The sequence below is a fragment of the Apostichopus japonicus genome, chromosome 6 (genome assembly GCF_037975245.1).
Source record: "Apostichopus japonicus isolate 1M-3 chromosome 6, ASM3797524v1, whole genome shotgun sequence".
NCBI lineage: Eukaryota > Metazoa > Echinodermata > Holothuroidea > Aspidochirotida > Stichopodidae > Apostichopus > Apostichopus japonicus.
The window spans coordinates 14,672,694-14,692,435 of NC_092566.1; the positions used below are offsets into that span (position 1 = coordinate 14,672,694).

Genomic DNA, 19,742 nt, shown 5'->3' on the forward strand with positions numbered 1-19,742 from the left:
AGTCTGGTACGTAATAATATATTTTGCAACTGTTTGGAACGATTTTGTCCTCCACAATATTTCAACAACACCATTTCAATTGTTGTGACCTTTTCGACGGTGGATTTGGCAACGATATTTATTAGCAATATATCGACCCCCACCCCTGTCCCCATCAGGATCTTGGGATCCTAGCCCAGAAAAAAATCAATTCAAGTTTAGACGTAATATGGCACAATCTGTGGCATATTAAGACAACAAAGTAGATTTATAAGTTAGGTCTACACGCAATGTTGAATGTTGCGCTATTAGCTACATTTATTTTCTTTCGTTGGGTTGGAAATGGAGTTTCACCCCCCCCCCCCCCCCAACAACACACACCCTGGTGGGTCCGCAAATGCCCATATCCCAAAAATCATTAAACACATTTCCATCAATTTCCTGTACTTATGTAAATTAAACCATCTGAGTATATTTACCTCAACTTTAGTTTATAGGGTTCAAGGTAAACCTATACATAGCCTATATACGACAAACTGTCTCAAGAGACTTTTTAACCTCGATAAACCTAAATCAATTCTTGGGGGCATATTAAAGGGTTTTCATGCACATCCAATGTACTAAAATTCTTGATTAAATTTCCAATTTCGAAGAGTCGACAGGGGAACCTATGCCTTTTACAGAAAACGTTTTCTGTACTTGTATGTTTTTCTGACACTTTTTAAGAAAAGTCACCCAAGAAAGAACCTGGGCACGAAAAACCAAACAACCGAACGACTGATCAGCTCTCAACCCCAGTCCCTTGCATCGAGACTGTGACTATGTGATCATCGTCGGGTGTGTATCACGGTTCCCCTAGAAGAGGAACATTAATGCTACGCATGATCTTATCCAAAAAGGCCGAGACTGTGTACAGTGCAAAGCAACCATGTGCTTGAATTAGTTTCATTGAGAGTAACAACAAATTTGCCTATAATATTTAAGTTTTTACCTTTTTGCTCCCACTAGCTATATATACAAACACAACACATATCACAGACTGGGCTAAAATAGCAGTTGTTACTTTCTTCTCAAATGATCCTTTACGATGTAAATTCTTTTACAGTTGTCGGAAAGATTTGCTATTTGTGACGCACTGCATGATGTTTAACAAAGCTACACTGAAAACTTAAATTGGTTCACCGACTAACAAAACGTTAGTCCATCTGGTGCCTCTCCCGACTAACATAGCCTTAGTCAGTTGCTATACCGACTAATTTATTCCTTAGTCAGTTGGATTTCTTAGTCGGTCAGCTTAGTCCGTCAGCTTAGTCGATCAACAATTTTTTAGTCGGTAAATGTTTATTAGTCAGTTACATTAGTTGGTGACATTAGTCGGTCTTTACCGACTAATTTATATGAGCCACCGACTAGTTTATAGCAGGTTTTACATTAGTCAGGATGGTGCCTCTCCCGACTAACCTTTCTTAGTCGATATCAACTGACTAGTTGCACTGACTAGATTCACTGAAAGAATTAAACCCGACTAGTTTCACTGACTAGTATCACTGAAAGAAAAGAGAGCAGAAGAAACACAAATAATGTGTACGTTGGCAGTATTTATTTCTGATAAAACTTCTGATGTCTACAAAAGGCTGACTTTCAACAGATAGAGAAGAAATCACTGTAAATAAAATCTGAAAATCTGATTTTTTTTCCAACAAAGTTAAGACAAGTTAATGGATCAAACATGAATCGCAAAAGTATAGCACTGCACAATAATGCAAAGTTGAGTCTTGGGCAAGGGTTCCTCATGACTTTCGTTTTAAAGTGGTACCCCAAATCGACACCAGTTAAGTCTTCACGAACAAAGAGTGTTTCTCTTAACTACAAATGGCCTCCCACTTGTCTTCAGGAAGCCAAAATCTGCACCATTATTGACCTGTGAACAGAAAATATGATATACGTGTAAGCACAGATACAGATATAGCACATGATAACTCACATTATCATAGACATACATTTACATTAAAATTTTATAACATATTGGGAGGTATACATTTAAATCTAGGTCCCTCAAATTATAAGCCAGGAATAGCAGCTTTACCAAATTATTATTAGCTTTGCACAGCATAACACCAAGTTATTTCTCAAAGCTTAATAATTATGTTAATCATGTTAATAATGATCCCAATAGACCGGGATCCCAGAGGGTTTGGTTAGCTGGGAAGGTAACCAATTGCCTTGTACATCACAATGTTCACAGTGCATTCCTGTATATGAAACCAGACGACTGGCAAACCGACTGTGGTGGGTGTGGCTGGGAGAGCAATTTTAAAGTCACCTGATAGCTAACCTAGAGCAGCTTTCATGGTAACACATCAAAGTAAGTACAATATGTCAGGTATGGCCCCAAGAGCAACAAATGGCCATTGCCAGTAATTATTGGTGGTGGGGTACCCCTGCCAGTGATCTATAATTGAGCCCTCAAGGCTGACCTAGGTCAGCTCATGAGGTAACCACTTGAAACCTGCTGGAAAATGTTGGTTAGGGCTTCAGATACAACTGATGGGCATTGCCAGTAATTTTTATTGGTGGGGTACCCCTGCCAGTAGACCCCCAAAATGCCCATCCCCCATTGACCTAGATGAGCTCATGATGTAACCAGTTGAAAACTACTGGAAAATGGTATCACTTCATATGTAAGGGATGGGAATTTCCAGTAATTTATATTGGGGGGGGGGTACCCCTGCCAGTAGACCCCCAAAATGTCCATTCCCTCATTGACTTAGGTCAGCTCATGAGATAACCAGTTGAAAAATTACTGGAAAATGATAGGTATCACTTCATATGTAAGGGATGGGCATTTCCAGTCATTTACATTGGTGGGGTAACCCTGTCAGTAGACCCCCAAAATGCCCATCCCCCATTGACCTAGATTAGCTCATGAGGTAACCAGTTGAAAACTACTGTAAAATGATTGGCAGGACTCTATATATATGTAAGGGATGGGCATTTCCAGTAATTTATATTAGTGGGGTACCCCTGCCAGTAGACCCCCAAAAAGCCCCCCCCCCCCTCATTGATCTAGGTCAGCTCATGATTTAACCAGTTGAAAACTACTGGAAAATTATTGACAGGAATCTATATGTAAGGGATGGGCGGACTCTGGCAGTGGTGGCCCACCAATATAAAATACTGGAAATGCCCATCCTTACATATGAAGTGATACCTATCATTTTCCTGTAGGTTTCAACTGGTCAAATCATGAGCTCACCTAGGTCAATGAGGGGATTAGCATATTGGGGATCTACTAGCAGGGGTACCCCACCAATAAAAATTACTGGCAATGCCCATCCCTTGTATATGAAGTCCTAACCAACATTTTCCAGTAGGTTTCAAGTGGTTACCTCATGAGCTGACCTAGGTCAGCCGTGAGGGGTCAATTATAGATCAGGGGTACCCCACCACCAATAATTACTGGCAATGGCCATTTGTTGCTCTTGGGGCCATACCTGACACATTGTTCTTACTTTGATGTGGTTACCATGAAAGCTGCTCTAGGTTAGCTATTAGGTGACTTTAAAATTGCTCTCCCAGCCACATCCACCACAGTCGGTTTGCCAGTCATCAGGTTTCATATACAGGAATGCATTGTGAACATTGTGATGTACCAGGCAATTGGTTACCTTCCCAGCTAACCAAACCCTCTGGACTCCCGCTCTACAGATCAGTGAAAATTTGACCAAACTTATGAAGCTTGCACGTAAATGATATACTAGACTGGTTTTTTTTTAAAACAGGTTATGAAAAGTATCTTAAATATCATTAAACAGTTGGGTACAATAGGTAAACTCACTCTTCCATCTTTTTTCTCTATGGTACTTGTTCCTTTGCTTTTTGGACTCTTGGATAAACTCTTTTGTTCTGCGAAGGGTACCAATATATCATCTTAAAACATGTCTTTAAGCCATATATAACACAGTTCTCCTCTTCTGTTGTTGCCTCCACACTGGTGTCGTACATCACAGGAAACCTCACCCTTGACTTAGATATTTGGCTTTTCAATTCCTGCTGGAAGAAAGAAACAGCAAAGTATTCATCATTTGAAAAAAAAAAAAAAATAAAGTTGTCACCACAAAGTTATGTGAGATTTGCTTCCACTATAGTCTCAAAAAAACAATCCCAAAGTTTGAAGCAGACTGTATAAAGCTGAAAATTTGAACGAGAGTGTCATCACCATTGCAACCAGAATCAAATGCCCAGAATACAGAGATAATAAAACATGGGCTAAATCTTTGTTTGTTTTTATGATCTTTAAAAATATAAAATTTTAGAAACAGAAATGCACTGAGCCAACTTATTTATAGGCCTAATCGTTTTTAGTTGTTATTTTGCTTGCTCACATAATAAGCCTGTTTAGACCTAGGCTAGAGGAGAATCAGTACTTTGTTACACTAAGTTTGTCTTCGGTCGTTTTGATATAGTCTTACTAGTAGTACTAAAGTATATAATGGACCGGCGAAGACTAGAGAATACCCAGCGTTTTAGCAACTGCGTTAAACTGTATCATCTGATCTATTATTTACGCCAATGAGTTTCATTCAATCTAGGATCAAAAAGAGAAAACTAATTAATCTTAACCTTTAAACTTTGCTACTAAACAGATATGCTTGAATTACAAATAAATGTCAAAAAAACATCATAATCTAAGAATCGATGCATATACATATACATAAACAGAATAATTTGAATTCGCGCAAGTGAACCCTGCACTACATTGGACAGAAAAAAAAAACGTGCAATTAGACCAAACTAAACATACTCAATTTTCCGTTACTTCTACATAAAATATCAATGCAAATACAACAACTTACTCTTTTGGCAGTATACTAAAAGCACATGTTATAATAACTTCAGACTATCAAGCTTTCCTGAGAAAAAACGGTTAATACTTCTTACAGTAAGCAAGTCGACCGTGAAGGAATGTCGCAATTGTTTCCTGGGTGTGACCGGAAATTAAATACTAAAAAATGATAAATGAAAAGGTTAAATAGAACTGAAGCGTGCATCCTGACTGCTCGCAACATACAGTACCGTTGACTAGCCAACATAATTTGTTCAGCCTACTGTGACTGTACGTTGAAGGTCTAGCCTTGCTTATTCAATATCACAAAGCCTACCCATTTAGATTCACATGGGAAATTACAGGAAATCTTTACCAAATGAGTGTAGACTTCAAATAAACTATTGAGCCTTATAGTTCCAGCATTTGTTTGGGAATAAATAAGAAGATTATGTGCCACTGTTCAATCTAGCCCAATACACACATAACACATTGTTAATTGGTGTTTAGGATGCACACTTTAGTGTTGAGAATGCACTGCAGTACCCAGTAGAAGCCTATAGGCTACTCACTGTCATTGTACTTGTGTATTGCGAAACGCCAACGTGACAACGGTAGCGTTACACTAACCATAATACAGTACTAGTGCCAGTGGTCTAACAATTAACTTTAATTTTACCTTCAAATTAAAGGAATAACAGGTAGGCCGATGATGCAGTTAATACCTCCATTCTTCTAAAGACCTTCTTGGGTGATTTACGGTTGAAAGTTGCTTAGAGTGATCGTATGAAACTATGCCAAGCCCAGCAAGCTGCCGTTGCCTCTCGGTTTCCAAATTGAAGTGAATCGAATTGGGTTAAACTTAAAATACATTAGTCTGTCGACACCGACTAAGCTACGATTATGGCGTAAATCGGGTGTCCGTATCGTTCTTAGTCCATGGGTTAAAATACCTTAGTCCGTCGCCACCGACTAAGCTGCGATTATATTTTCCTTAGTCAGTGTAAACTAACTAAGAAGCAGCGATGAAACGAAGATTTTTGCTAGTCCATGTGCATTGACTAACGTTACAGACTAATTTAACGTTAGTCCGTGGCAATATTGACTAGTTTATTTTTTCAGTGTACATGGGCTGATATCAAGGGTCAGTAGGTGGTTTGTGCATGATCTTACTTCCAAACATACAAGCTACTGCTTCTCCTGCAATTCTCTCTCTCACCCCCCCCCCCCCTCTCTGTCTTTGTTGTTCAGTACCAATTTCGCATCCCACCTGAAAAGTTTGGACACCGAGGGAATGAAGGGTCACGATGTTTGACCGTTTCAAGTAAGATCCGTCAACACTAACTTTACATAATGTTTTACTTTGGTATAAGGTGTTAGAAAGCTGTGCTCATAATTTCGTCATTATATATATATATATATATATATATATATATATATATATATATATATATATATATATATATATATAGCGGAAGGCCCGTGGTTCGAATCCCGGTGGAGGCTGAAAGTTTTTTCACTGTTCTTTATTTTCCAACTCATTACGATTTTCATTTATATATATATATATATATATATATATATATACTATCAACTATCATCAACTATCCATGGGGTGTTATTTGTTCCATCTGTACTTACCGTTCGACACTCCCCCAACCCCTCCTCCCCGCACTCTCTAGCGCTAAAATATGTGAATATCACTTTTCGTTATTGTGTACGTTCTACGCATACATACAGCAATTTCACAGGAAATCGTACACAATTACTCCGAGACACTCATGCAAACTGGAATAGATATAAATCAAATTTGTGGCTCTCTACAACTTGAGAAGAGAAAAAAAAGACCACAAACGACAAAAAAAAAAATCGAAACTTCGTGTATGAAATAATATCCGTCCAACAAAATAATGATTCATTGAGAATGTCGCCTGTTTCTAATGGCTATGGTTCTTAATCTAATATTTTCGCTCAAGGCTGATTTTGCGTGCTACAACCTTATCACCGTACTGTCGTTTTCAATTAATTACAACGAAGTTTTATGGTCACATTTCTACGGAGAGGAACTTAAGCTCGAGAAAAGGTGAAATTTGATGATTTTTCTCATTCCACGTCAGACAAATTGAATTTTTGTCGTTTTAAATTAAGGGTAACCTATATGTCAACTATAAATTTCAACGGTGTCTATAGTTTACAAGAACCAACCCCTCTCCCCCCCCGCCCCCCCTCCCCCGTCTCACGATTCGGTTTTTCTTAGGTAGGAATTTATATAACATTTTATACTTTTTGGAATAAATGGAACATCATTTTGAGGAGAGTAAATTCACTACTAATATTTGGTTCAAATATCTTATGATGGCAATAGACGTATATGGTTACTGGTGGTGTGGTATGTATCATGATAAATTGATACTGAGAATCTCAATCAATTTTGAGGTAATGAAATTTATTTGTTGCTCTGTGGATTCCTTGGTAACAAGGTAATATGACTCTCTTAAAATCAAAATGAGACCAAATTCTTTACTATTTTCTATATTTTGTCGTCTGAGCCCAGAGAAGGTTTTGCCTTGAAAAATACCTATAGTATCTTTGATGTTAGTCTAAATCAGTTTGATTTTACAATCTTCACTGAATCGTACTATATTTTATGAGTCGCTGGATAGAATATTTATACAAGCGACTCATGACAGGGGGGGGGGGGGGGGAGGGGTGGTTATTGGCTTGTCGTATGATTGGAGCACCGAAAAAAACGTTAGCTAGTATCCGAACAAGCAGGTTAAGGGGGGGGGGGTAGGTAGGTATTGGCTTGTCGTATGATTGGAGCACCGAAATAAACGTTTGCTAGTATCCGAACAAGCAGGTTAAGGGGGGGGGGGGGGTGGAGGTGGGTATTAGTTCGTCGTATGATTGGAGCACCGAAATAAACGTTAGCTAGTATCCGAACAAGCGAGTCGGGGGGGGGGGAGGGGGTTGGGTGTAGTTGCTCGAATGATTGGAGCACCGAAATCAATTTCAGCTAGTCACCGAAATAAATTTCAGCTAGTATCCGAAATAGATTAGACATGTGCCTTTCTTTCGGGGACTGACTGGGGAGATCATATATATAACAAGGTCTTTTCTTCCTGAGCCAAAACCCTTACGGTGTTTAGTGTAAGCGTATCAATAACAAATAGAGAAACACGGGGTAGGGAAGGGATGGGGGCGGTTAGGGAAGGTAAAGGGATATTGACATATCTTTCCCCCTTAGCCAGAGACTATTTCTTAGTTCTATACCAGATGTACAGCACAACTTTAACCAACGTATCAGAGACCATACCGGTCAAGAGAAGATTCCGCAAAGCAACAATAAATTAATTAAAGTGAATCCAGACCAAATTAGATTATCCTATAGGTTAGATTTAGTTCACATTGTCTAATCTTAACCAGATAAGTTTAGATGAAGCAGAATTAGATTACCCAAAATAATCTACAGACAAGATTACACAAGACTATAGAAGATTATTTTTAGATTAAGTAAGGCCAGATTAGGTTAACCTAGATTCTGTAAGATGACGTTAGTCCACGCTGTCTGATCTTAAAAGATTAGACGAGACCATACGAGATTAGGTAACTGTAAATTAGATAAGGCTAGATTAGATTAGACGAGACATGATTAATTTAGATTAGACTGTCTAATCTAGACACGTTCAGACAAGTGGAGACTGTGTGATATTATAATAGGTAATTCTAGAGTATATCAGGGTAGACTAAATCTGTCAAGATCAAATTAAATTAGATTAGGCTGCCTAATCTAGACAGGATTTGACAAGTGGAGACTGTGTGATATTAAATTAGGTAAATCTAGAGCACATAAGGGATAGAATATATATGACAAGATCAAATTAAACTATCTAATCGAGACAAAAGATTTGACAGATAGATTAACTTTCTTTTATTATAATATTTCTGAATCAAATTAAACCATCCTGTTAATTTAAACTTTATTTTCTCATTATTTTGTTAATTCTTTCCAAGAATATCTGCATACAGTTTATCTGACAAAAAACAAATCTTATTCGATAGTCTATTTAATTACGTAAGTTGAACAAAATGTTCGGTATTTGCTTTACGAATGTTTCATTTTTATCCAAATTGGATTTACATGTGGATGCTAAATTTATATAAAACATCATTATAAAATGCAGCGTTGTATGTATACGAGATGCATTAACTTGTGTACAGTATGCTGTTTTGTCATTGCGCGTTGGAACAATGGTAATTATTCATTGTTTTAATTAGTTGAGTACCGTATGTGTTGCTGGGTACAATGCAACACACTATAAAGTACCTGCGTGTATGTTTATTGGGTGTTGACATAATTTAATTACTTCACATAAAATATTTACTCTCAAATATAACCGATGACGTTAACCGCCCTTCAAGAGCGTCCACAAAAATGTCCTCTGAGGACTGAACTTCTTCTTTCTTATCAAATCTTGACGCCATATACCCATGCACTGTTTGCTGTTTCTTCCGTTTTTAAACGCTGAATTTGCAAGATTATACTCTCAGGAAAGTAATCAATTTACTGATTGAAAAAGTAAATCTCTGTAAAGATAATTGTATTGAAAAGTGAATTCTTAGGATATGTATGTATATTGGCTGTTTAATGTATGCAGATGTTTGGTTATGATATGTTATAGCCCCACCCCCCCCCCCCAATGAATTTCAATAGTGTGTGCATATTATCTGTATCGATTTTCAAGATATACACTTTAAAAATATACTAAATCCCTGAAATGCTCCTTTAAGGCTGAACTGCTGATGATGTCGGCTCTTCTTTCTTTCCTCACTGTGACATATCAATACTAAAAAGTTTTCCTAAATAAATCATTTAATTAAAATAAAAATTATGCATTTTGAACTGTTGTAAATATATTACATGATGATTCTTACATAAACGGCTACTTAAGTATATATATTCAAATAAAAATACTTACATGTATCTAAGTAAATGTTCTACCAGTTGCACGACAGCTACTCCTTCCGAGGGTGAGTGCTCATAATTTAGACCACATGTACCGTCTGTGCCAATAATAAACTATACAGGAAGCAAAAACAAATGTTGACGTCAAAACATATATGAAATTAGTGAATCATTTATCATAAGGATAAATAAAGTTTATCATGTATGGATACAAAAGAACTAGAGTGTTCGATTACTGGAACGAGTACAAAAACAAGTGATTGATTGATATAGCATGTATTATACCAGGCGCGTATCCAGGATTTTCTAACCCGGGGGGCGCGAATTACTATCTAAGCGGAGCTGGTTGGCGCGTAGCGTACAGAAAATTTTTGAGTAAATATACTCCCTAGATCGCCGGAAATGACCCTTTCCTGGCCTGGCTAATTTGCAGATAAACGAAGAATAAGGTGCCATCGCCAAATTACACCAACAAAATGTGACAAATGTCAATAAGTAGATGAGAGCGAAATAAAAAAAGTCAATAATCGCTAATAAATAAAAAGTGGTAAAGAGCTGAAAAAGGCGCCAGCAGTCCATTTGAGTCCGTCAGGGGGGGGGGGGCATCCGCCCCCCTGACCATATGGGCGCTCCACCACTGCGCGGCGGGGGTGCAGGCCCTAATTCGCCATTACTAATGTAAAAGAGAGTTTTGACATAATTGGACCTCCATGCTTTTTCTACATCTACATGAGACATGTCGTTGTTTACATTAGCATCCCGCGGTATACTGCGCAATTTGAACGGACCGTACGGTACATGATGGCATGCGATGTAATAACCGATGCTTGCGTATATGATATTGACATGAACACGTTGAACGCGCGCGAAGCGCGAAAATTTTTGGTTATTTTTTCAGGCAAGTCGGACAGTTTTGAGGCTTTCCATCCTGGAACGGCATTTTCATGCTCACTGATATGATGTGATATCTGCTGTTTGCGTTACAAATTCGAACAGGCGCGTAGCGAGGAATTTGCCAAGGGAGGGGCGAAGACTGTAGGCAAATTATCTAAGCGTAGCGCCATCATATAGGTTGGCGCGAAGCGTACAAGAAAATTTTGGCCGAAAATGCCTCCCAGATCGCTGGAAATGACACTTCCCAGGCCTTGTAAGTTGCCTCTAAGCACTTTCTATTTTGAAATTACTTTGCGATATCATTTAAAAAAATGCTGAAATGGGGGGTGGCGGGCGGTCGCCCCCATCCCAAAATGCGTCATGTTCCCCGACGACACGGTCGATTTCGAGACCAGCCACAGTTGGTTTCATAGCACAATTCTACACACGCGTTATGATAGACCATATATAGTATATATATAGATCATTAGTGAGAGAGGGAAATGGAAACGTCAAAAAATGGAGTTGTCGGTGTAAGGGGTAGGGTGAGTCACACTTTTACGAAATCATTGATCCGTCACTGGCTACCCTTCAGCGCTGTAATGATGTCACTGTTCCTCTTTCTCTTCCCGGTGTCTTCGCGTTTTGCTTTTACTCGCTCTTTTTCTCCTTTTTCTCTCTTTCTTCTTTTTCTTTTCCCTTCCTTCCTCTCCTCCTCCTCTTTTTTCCCCTCTTTTTTTCCTTTTTTCTTCTCTTTTTTTTCTCTTCTCTTTTTCTTCCCGGGGGGCGCGCGCCCCCAACGCCCCCCCCGGATACGCACCTGTATACTGTCTGTCTGCATGTCGGTATATCTGTCTGTATGTCTGTCTGTCTATCTATCTGTCTTTGTATCTGTCTATCTGTCTATCTATCTGTCTGTCTGTCTATCTATCTGTTTACCTGGCTGTATGTGCATCTGTATAGCTGTCTATCTATATATATATCTGTCTGTTTGTGTATATGTATATCTGTCTATCTGTCTATCTGTCTGTCTGTATATATGTCTGTATATCTGTCTGTCTATCTGTCTAACTGTCTATCTGTCTATCTGTCTATCTATATATCTCTCTATCTATTTAGCTATATGTCTGTCTGTCTATCTGTCTGTCTGCATGTCTGTCTGTCCATCTGTCTATCTGTCTGTCTGTCTGTCTATCATATATCTATCTGTCTCTCTATCTATCGTTCTCTCTGTCGTTCCCTCTATCGTGCTATCTATCTATATATTTCAATTTTCAAAGTATCCATGGAAAAGCTTTTTTTTCACTTCAAAACAAAACCGTAAACCTTGGCGACACTATATTCTGTTACCTCTCTGCTTTCACTTTTTACCTTCAGTTACGTTCAGTCCGTCACGCGTGACCTTCTTATTGTGTTTGTACTGGTCTAAGCTAACCGAATCATTTCTATTTTTAATGAAATATCGTTGGATTGAAATATTTATTATTATGTAAACATTATACGAAAAGACAAGAATAGTCTTTGAATGACGTAAGCTGCGAAATGAAAGGTCAGAATGTCATATTGTTAGCAATAGATGAATATATCATGATGGTGTTTGTAAGTATATAAGCCTGATTCTTCAGAATGTTTTACACATAAGCAAGCATGGATGAAATTATTATGGCAAAAAAATGGTATTTTACTTTCTTTCCATGGCGAGAGTAACAGAAGGAGTTATATAGTATACATATATATATATATATATATATATATATATATATATATATATATATATATTTCTTTCTATTAATTTTTTACGGTATGGAGCAAATGTATACATGTCAAATGAAAATATGAAGAATTTAGGAAACAGAACATTTCAGAAAAGACAATGATTCACCACCTCCCCCCCCCCCTCCAATTACAAAGAAATCTAACCTGCATGGTTTTATCGAACCACCTGTTCCCTGCATTCATGCCTACTCCACCCCCGTGAAGCATCTGTAGCGCCAATGGTTCATCGTCAGCGTCCATAGGTTTCCCTACCTCTGCCGGAGGGTGGTCCATGGGTGCATCCAGACAGAGGACAAAGATACATCGTTCAATCATGTCGAGGGAGTCTCTATTAGTTGAATCTATATAATCCACAAAAAAATCATGTCGAGAGAGTCTCTATTAGTTGAATCTGAATAATCCACACAAAAAACAAAATATGTCGAGGGAGTCTCTATTAGTTGAATCTATATAATCCGCACACAAAAAATAGACAAAATAAAATCATGTCGAGGGAGTCTCTATTAGTTGAATCTATATAATCAAAAAAAAAAAAAAAAAACAACGTTCTAATATCAAAATTTGTATTCTGATAAAACGTCAGAAATCGAACCATCAAAAGTCATTAGACCATTGTTTTGCCAAAACACGTTACCTTATAAGCGAAATAGAGTATCCGAGGGACAAATATCGGAAGATAAGGATAGTTACTACCGATGAAGCAGTGCAAAGGAAAAACACCGTTATAAAGTAATAGTAGCACACTCGCAAAAGTATGCTCAATCTGCCAACGATGTACCTTATAATTAGCAAAGTTATATTTGGAGGTAACATTTCATAAGAGGAGGGGCGGGGGGGGGGGATGTTGGAATCACCCGTCTGACCCATACTTTGATCCGAGCTTGATCATGGAATTGGTCAAAACTAACCTCTACAACCGTTGTAATACCGTTGTAAATGGTAAATGACTTAAAATGACATAGCGTGACACCCTAACCTTTCATGATGCTTAATTAATTTAATCTAATCTTAATTTTCAAATACTAAGAACGGACGTCTTGCAAAAGAAATAAACAGTTGTAATTGTTTTTTTCTCTAGAGGAGATTGTCTTTTCTTTACTGAAACTAGATTTCTTTGTGACACAAATTCAACTCTAACCTTTAATTAGCAACGCCTCTCAGCTATCCAAACCCATGATTAGCTTTCATTGACTGTAATTCATGTTACTATGTTAAACTAAGAGGAAAGAATGGCTTTTCCAAGAAGAAAGAGGAGAAGAAGAAGAAAAAACCTAGGAGGAAATACAAGCGACAGCGATAAAAGAGAGGATTAGAAAAGAAAAAAGCTGTTGATGCGCTTAAAAAATATGGAACAAAGACGCCAAAAATTAAATGAATAAATTAAGTAATTAATTAATTAATTAATAAAGAAAGAAAGAAACCAAAACCAGCGACTGGCTCATCTCTTAACGTTATTAGCCTAAATACTAAACATAAATATTATGTATTAAGTTATGTTGCAAATCTGAGAGAACTGTGCAACTGTAACGTTTTTAAATTTTTGTAGCGGAAAGGGTCTCACCCTGACATAACTCTATACTTCAGCTGATTGGATTTAGGCCTATATAGAGTTATATCGTGAGATTATAGCCTTTCTTACGTATACATTATAATACATACTCTCCATAAGTTTCATTCTGGCCCTCGCCCAATCAGTTCTCGACATCGCTGTCAAAAATCCTATAGACGGATCTGTTTCTTCGGTTGAGGAATCAACGATGCGTTTCAATTGACTGACAAGATCTTGGTCACTTAATCGCTTAAAGTTGATGATGACGTCGAGTACGAAAAACTGGCAACGAAAAGGAAAAAAATGAGTAAAAAGAATTAGAAGGAAAGAAAATAATGATTTTATTAAAATTGATGTCTGTGACCTGATTTAAGACTATAGGTGTCATATGGTTTGTTGTTTCTTGATTCAGATTGTGGAATCATTTTCAGTTGATCTGATTGTCAATATGAGTTGTGATTTAGGACAAAACAAACATGCTAGCCGAAGACTTTGCCACATGGGGTTAAATAATATATCTTTTTTAGCATAGAGATATGTGCGTGAAAGTGCATATATTGAGACTATCAGTTAAACTACTTTGAAGTGAAAACCTACAAACAATCGCATGTTATAATTAGTAAGCTTTGAAAAAATATCAACGACATCATATCAATAAACCAATATAGAAAATGGAGTGATTTAAATAAAAGCATTATTATGTATATGCAGGTCTGAAGTGTTCAGACTTATTAATGATGCATATGACTTAAAATAATTGTATAAAAATAACAAGTTTTAGCCTTTGAGAAGCAACCTGAAAATGAGAACATTATTTCAGAATTGGTATTGACGTTGTTTACGCAAACCTATATAACAATGTACACTGTAAACTGTAATATGTCCTCTCCATCGATATCAGAATGTTTATTTGGTTATTGTAAATCGATATTTGTTCTATTCTTCGATATCAGAATGTTAACTTGGTCATTGTAAAACTGATAAATGTCCTTTCTATCGGTATCAGAATATTTACCTGGTTATTGCAAACTACTATAATGTGTTCAGGTTCTGGCATCACACTACTCGTTGGTGAAACTAATTCATCCTTTACTAATCCAGGTACACGATAGGATGAGAACAGTCTGTAATATTGCTCCATACACATAGGTTGACCAGGTTTGTTGTGTCTAGCTCTGTCAACTGGCAAAGCTTTTCTACAAAAAAAAAAAAGAAAAAAAAAAGGAAAATATTAACATAATTTTCGTTCATAGAAATTCACAAGGGGGACCCAGTGTTATTGAATAATTACGTACTGGGAAAGTACGGTATATCTGTGGAAAGAACTGCTGTTTTAAAGGATTGCTCTGCTGATCGTCCTCTCGCCACATCATCTCGAATTTTGTTAACGAATATTTATATAAACCAATGTGAAGGAAACAAAATTATTAATCTTTCCTCACAGGTATGGGAAGAAGAATTTGATCACTTTCCTCATTTAATGTCACGATTTGAGTACTTGATAACTTGGAACCCGTGGGCTATGTATATCAATTCGACCGTATAAAACGCAAGTTATTATTGATAGCCACGAGGCAGTGATATTGATCAACAGGTATTTCTCCTTTTACGCCCTCTTTACTGTATATATATATATATATATATATATATATATATATATATATATATATATATATATATATATATATATATATATATATATATATATATATATATATATATATATATATATATATATATATATATATATGCATGCACCCTTAGACCGTCTAAATTAGATGGCTTGGAAATTTAAGTTTTGCTCCGAAACTTCCGTTCGAAATCCGACTCTAGCGATCGATAACTTCCAATATTGGATGCTAAGTCTTGAAGATGTTTTATAGCCCGTTAGGGAGCTGAGCTGATACCCGCAAGAGACAGGTAAAGTTACGCTAAGGTGATGTGGCGGCAGAAGATATTGGATCGTGAAAAGAATGCAAGTCGAGAGAAGGTTACTTCATCAGTTTCGCTAGAATGAACACTAGTCTTGGTTCCTTCTTATTCATAAGGAGGGTTGAGTCTCTGTTAAGGGTTGGTACGCTTCTATTTTTCTTTTTCTCTTTTTTTGCCTCCTTTTTGTTACATGTTTTTTTCTCAGAGAGTTGCGAAGGACTTAAGACAAATTAACGAAGAGACGAAGAGGTACGAGGTGGGCAATCCATCAGAAATTTAGAAGTAAAAAGGTCACGAGAAAAGGGCTGTCATATGTATTAATCTTGGAGTTACAATTAAAGGGTCAATATTATGTTTGACCAATTCCGCATTGCGCAATGATCACCATGTGACGAATCCTTTAAAAAAAACATTCGCATATTATAAAACAACATCGGAACAAAGAAAAATGGAAGATAGTGTAGTGCATGGTACTAGTAACAATGTTATAAAGTAAATAGTTTTCTTTAAACTCTCCAGCATAATACATTGTATTTATGGTGAGATCGACAATTTTTTATTGGCATCCAGAACAATTACCACAGTCCACAGAAGATATTAATGAAACTAAAAAGTCTTGGGTCTAAATTTGCTTGTGACATTATTCTTAACTAATGATAGTTTTAAACGGAAGTGTTCAATATTTCATTTGAGTGGTTATGGTACAATTGAATGAAGTAATATTCTATATAATAAATAAGGTCCTATAAACATATGAAAATGAATCTGGTAGCAAATATTTGCCAATTTCCGTTGAGTAAAACAATCTAAAGGGGAAAAATGTAAACATCGCAAGTGTGAATTTCGTTATAAATACTGCAAAATATTCATTATTTCTCCAGAAATGCAGCAATGCAACAAAGTGATGTTCACTTTCGTTATAATGATTTTCTAATCCACTTAGCTTTTGATATTTTGTTTACATTTCTAACTGCTTCGTGCGTGATTTTTGGTTAGTTTTATTTTTGGCTTTGCTATTGTGTTTACAACTGAGTTTGGTCCAATTTATTCGTGGACTAAAATAGTGACATTAGCTATCAGTGTGTTTCATCACTAGATTATAAAAATACCCCATGTCATGCTCTGGGAAGTCAACCTAAATCAAGGCTCTTAGAGGGGGACAGGATGCCACTCCATGGAGTCCACAAGACCTTTAAATTTAAAGCCAGCCAAATTTTGAGATGAGCTTGATTGACCCTTGCGACACTCTTTGATGTTCAATGCCCTTTAACGCCCTTTAACAAAGCAGCCCATCAGCTTGATATAGTCAACTTTCGTCCCAAATGATTTGAGGAAATATCATCTTCTTTTCTTTAAAGTTTCTGATTTGCTTGTTGCAGTGCTAATTAATTTTGCGATAAATTTCTCGAAATTGGCGTAATCTGCAATGAGCAATATACATCATTATTTTGGATACTACTAGGAAGGTTAATTAAAAGCCTCATTATAACATGCAACCAAACACAAAACGATGCCTGTTAAACATTTTTTTTTATGATTCTCCCTCATACGATTACCTTTAATCTGCTGTATGCATTTCCGATCATTTCCAAGGTGCTATAGGTTGAATATTTCAAGGATTTCACTCAAAAAATTAAATTACTGAATTCTCTGACGCTAAAGGCAAAAAGTTCTTTCCTTTCTCACAGGAGATGTAAATCTGCCACACAATATCCTGTCTCTAAATATTTGATCCCTCTAGAGAGGAAAAATAACTTCGGTCAGAATAACTCTCTTATCTCTTACATTGGCCACTCGTGACAGGCGATCGACATGTGCCTGATAAGGTAGCACGACCCTAATTAAAATCCCTATCTATTGGTCTTTGGAAGAGATTTCAGCCGTGGTTGGAAACTACTTTAGAGGAACATCTTCATTATGGTTGATATTTATAGGCCTTAGTATAACCGATGGGTTTACCAAAGACGCTTCAAACCTTTTAGAACCTGCTATGTCTGTACAATACACGATGTCTTAAGATCCTTCCCAGAAAGTTGGTTAATAATTCGTCATTCCAACACTTTTGACAATGTCTTGTTGTTAACCACATGAACTGATTCCACGAAAATATATATTGTTATACGGATTATTACTATAGAAGAAGTACAAGAAACTTTACACATATTGCTAAACATTCAGCGAGATTCATTCTAATAGTTAGCTCGAACTGTTATCGGAAGTTATATCAAGTGGTTGCCTGTATCAGGCGATCAAAAAGACAACACATTAAATGAAAAAAACTAAAATTGTTTCCATATGGCGAGCTGCAAATTGCCTCTTAATTATTCTTTGCTATAAAATTCTCATTATTACTAATATCTGCCAATAAAATTGGATATTTTCCAGAGTCTTCAAATTTACCGAAGTATAGTTAGAAAGTTCCATAAAACAGCTGTTTATGTTACTTCTCAATCTGTCACACATGACTGGTCTGTTAAGTGTTTGTTATATACCTGACTGGTCAGTTAATTGTTATATCTGGTCTCTGCCATGGTGATATCAACCCTTGAGAAAATTTATGAAATTACTCGTTTAATTTTTGGAAACTTTATGAGTTAAACCATATTTTCGTCTTTGAAATATCACATGACCGGAGGCAATGTTATGCAGTACATTGAACCTCATGTGTCATACTTTTTATCGCATTAATAGCATACGATCACTTGATATGAAAAAAAAAAAAACCGAGAGAGATGAAAGTTAATCTTCTCTCCTCGATATAATGTAAAACTTATATAAGTATGATTATTGGTTCCAAATATATCAATTTTATAGGAGCAAAATAATTTTTGACTAGAAACATTTTAATTGGATACAAATGGAGTCCTGGGGGAAAAAAAGTCCGGTTTCCTTCCCAGCCACCTTCAGAGTTGTCTCGAAATAAAATGTGACAAATTTAATTGACGTATTGACATGAAGTACAGTATAATTAGCTGTGTGTCTACAATACTTATTCAAAATAATTTGAAAGACTATATATACGTGACAATGATAATTCGCTTAGTACGATGTTCATCGCTTTAGACAAATCAGTGATGAGCCTTGGGTACAAAAAAATCACGGAACTTTGCAAAAATTGCGGTATAGGCTCCAGTTTGCGTATGTTACAGTGTGTTAGGATAATAGTATTTGTTCCGAGGTAGAAAAGAAATCACGGATATTCCGCGAATTCGCGGAAAAAGCTCATGCCTGTCAAATTCAAGAAGACCCACCCCTAATCATCATCCTTATATCGTTAGGTGATAACATTGAACGCGTACGAATGAACGCAGGCCCCCGACCGAAACTGCTTGACCTATTTGGGAGAGATCATGGTCGTGTCGATTTGTAACGTCATAAGTGCTACTATGAGCTACAATTTCATTCTTGCCCTTTTCTCTATTCGCGTTAGAGCAAATAAAAACAATTACTTTGCGATACCTGATGTTAATTTCATTCAATGAACACAAGACAACAAAATAACGTTACAATAGTCTCTGATACCAAACAAGAAACTGTTTCCTTCTCTCCCCCCCCCCTATTTTTTCTTGCTTCTTGTTCATCTGACCTAACTGTTTGTGGAAACTAATAGCAATAATTAATGGAGTAAAAAAACAATAATGTTCAAAATCTTTGATTTCCCTCACGCTCCATTGAACTGTGGAAATTAGCTAATATGATTATTAATGGTAACCTCTCCTTCAATGAAGGCAGACAACCCGTCTATATACACTCACAGTAAATATTTATTGATAAGGAAAAAATGAAAAGAGATAAAAAAAAAATCTATTTAACACTGTAACTGATTGCTTTACTTTACTTAT

At 36.7% G+C, this 19,742-nt stretch overlaps 1 protein-coding gene and 1 long non-coding RNA gene across 5 annotated transcripts in view; both read right to left on the reverse strand.

Moving 5' to 3' along the window:
- The window catches only part of LOC139969072 (probable vesicular acetylcholine transporter-B), a 190,982-nt gene that overhangs the window by 11,471 nt on the left and 159,769 nt on the right, over positions 1-19,742 (reverse strand). For all 4 annotated transcript variants that reach the window (XM_071973829.1, XM_071973831.1, XM_071973828.1 and 1 more), the window contains 4 exons: positions 14,984-15,164; positions 14,079-14,250; positions 12,564-12,760; positions 9,784-9,884 (listed from right to left, as the gene is read on the reverse strand). In XM_071973829.1, the coding sequence (XP_071829930.1) occupies positions 9,784-9,884; positions 12,564-12,760; positions 14,079-14,250; positions 14,984-15,164 (651 nt within the window). The remainder of the gene's footprint in view (positions 1-9,783; positions 9,885-12,563; positions 12,761-14,078; positions 14,251-14,983; positions 15,165-19,742) is intronic.
- LOC139969073 (uncharacterized) lies at positions 1,139-4,990 on the reverse strand. Its single transcript, XR_011793645.1, has 3 exons — positions 4,836-4,990; positions 3,818-4,032; positions 1,139-1,900 (listed from the first exon to the last, which is right to left on the reverse strand). It is a non-coding gene; the product is annotated as an uncharacterized lncRNA (long non-coding RNA).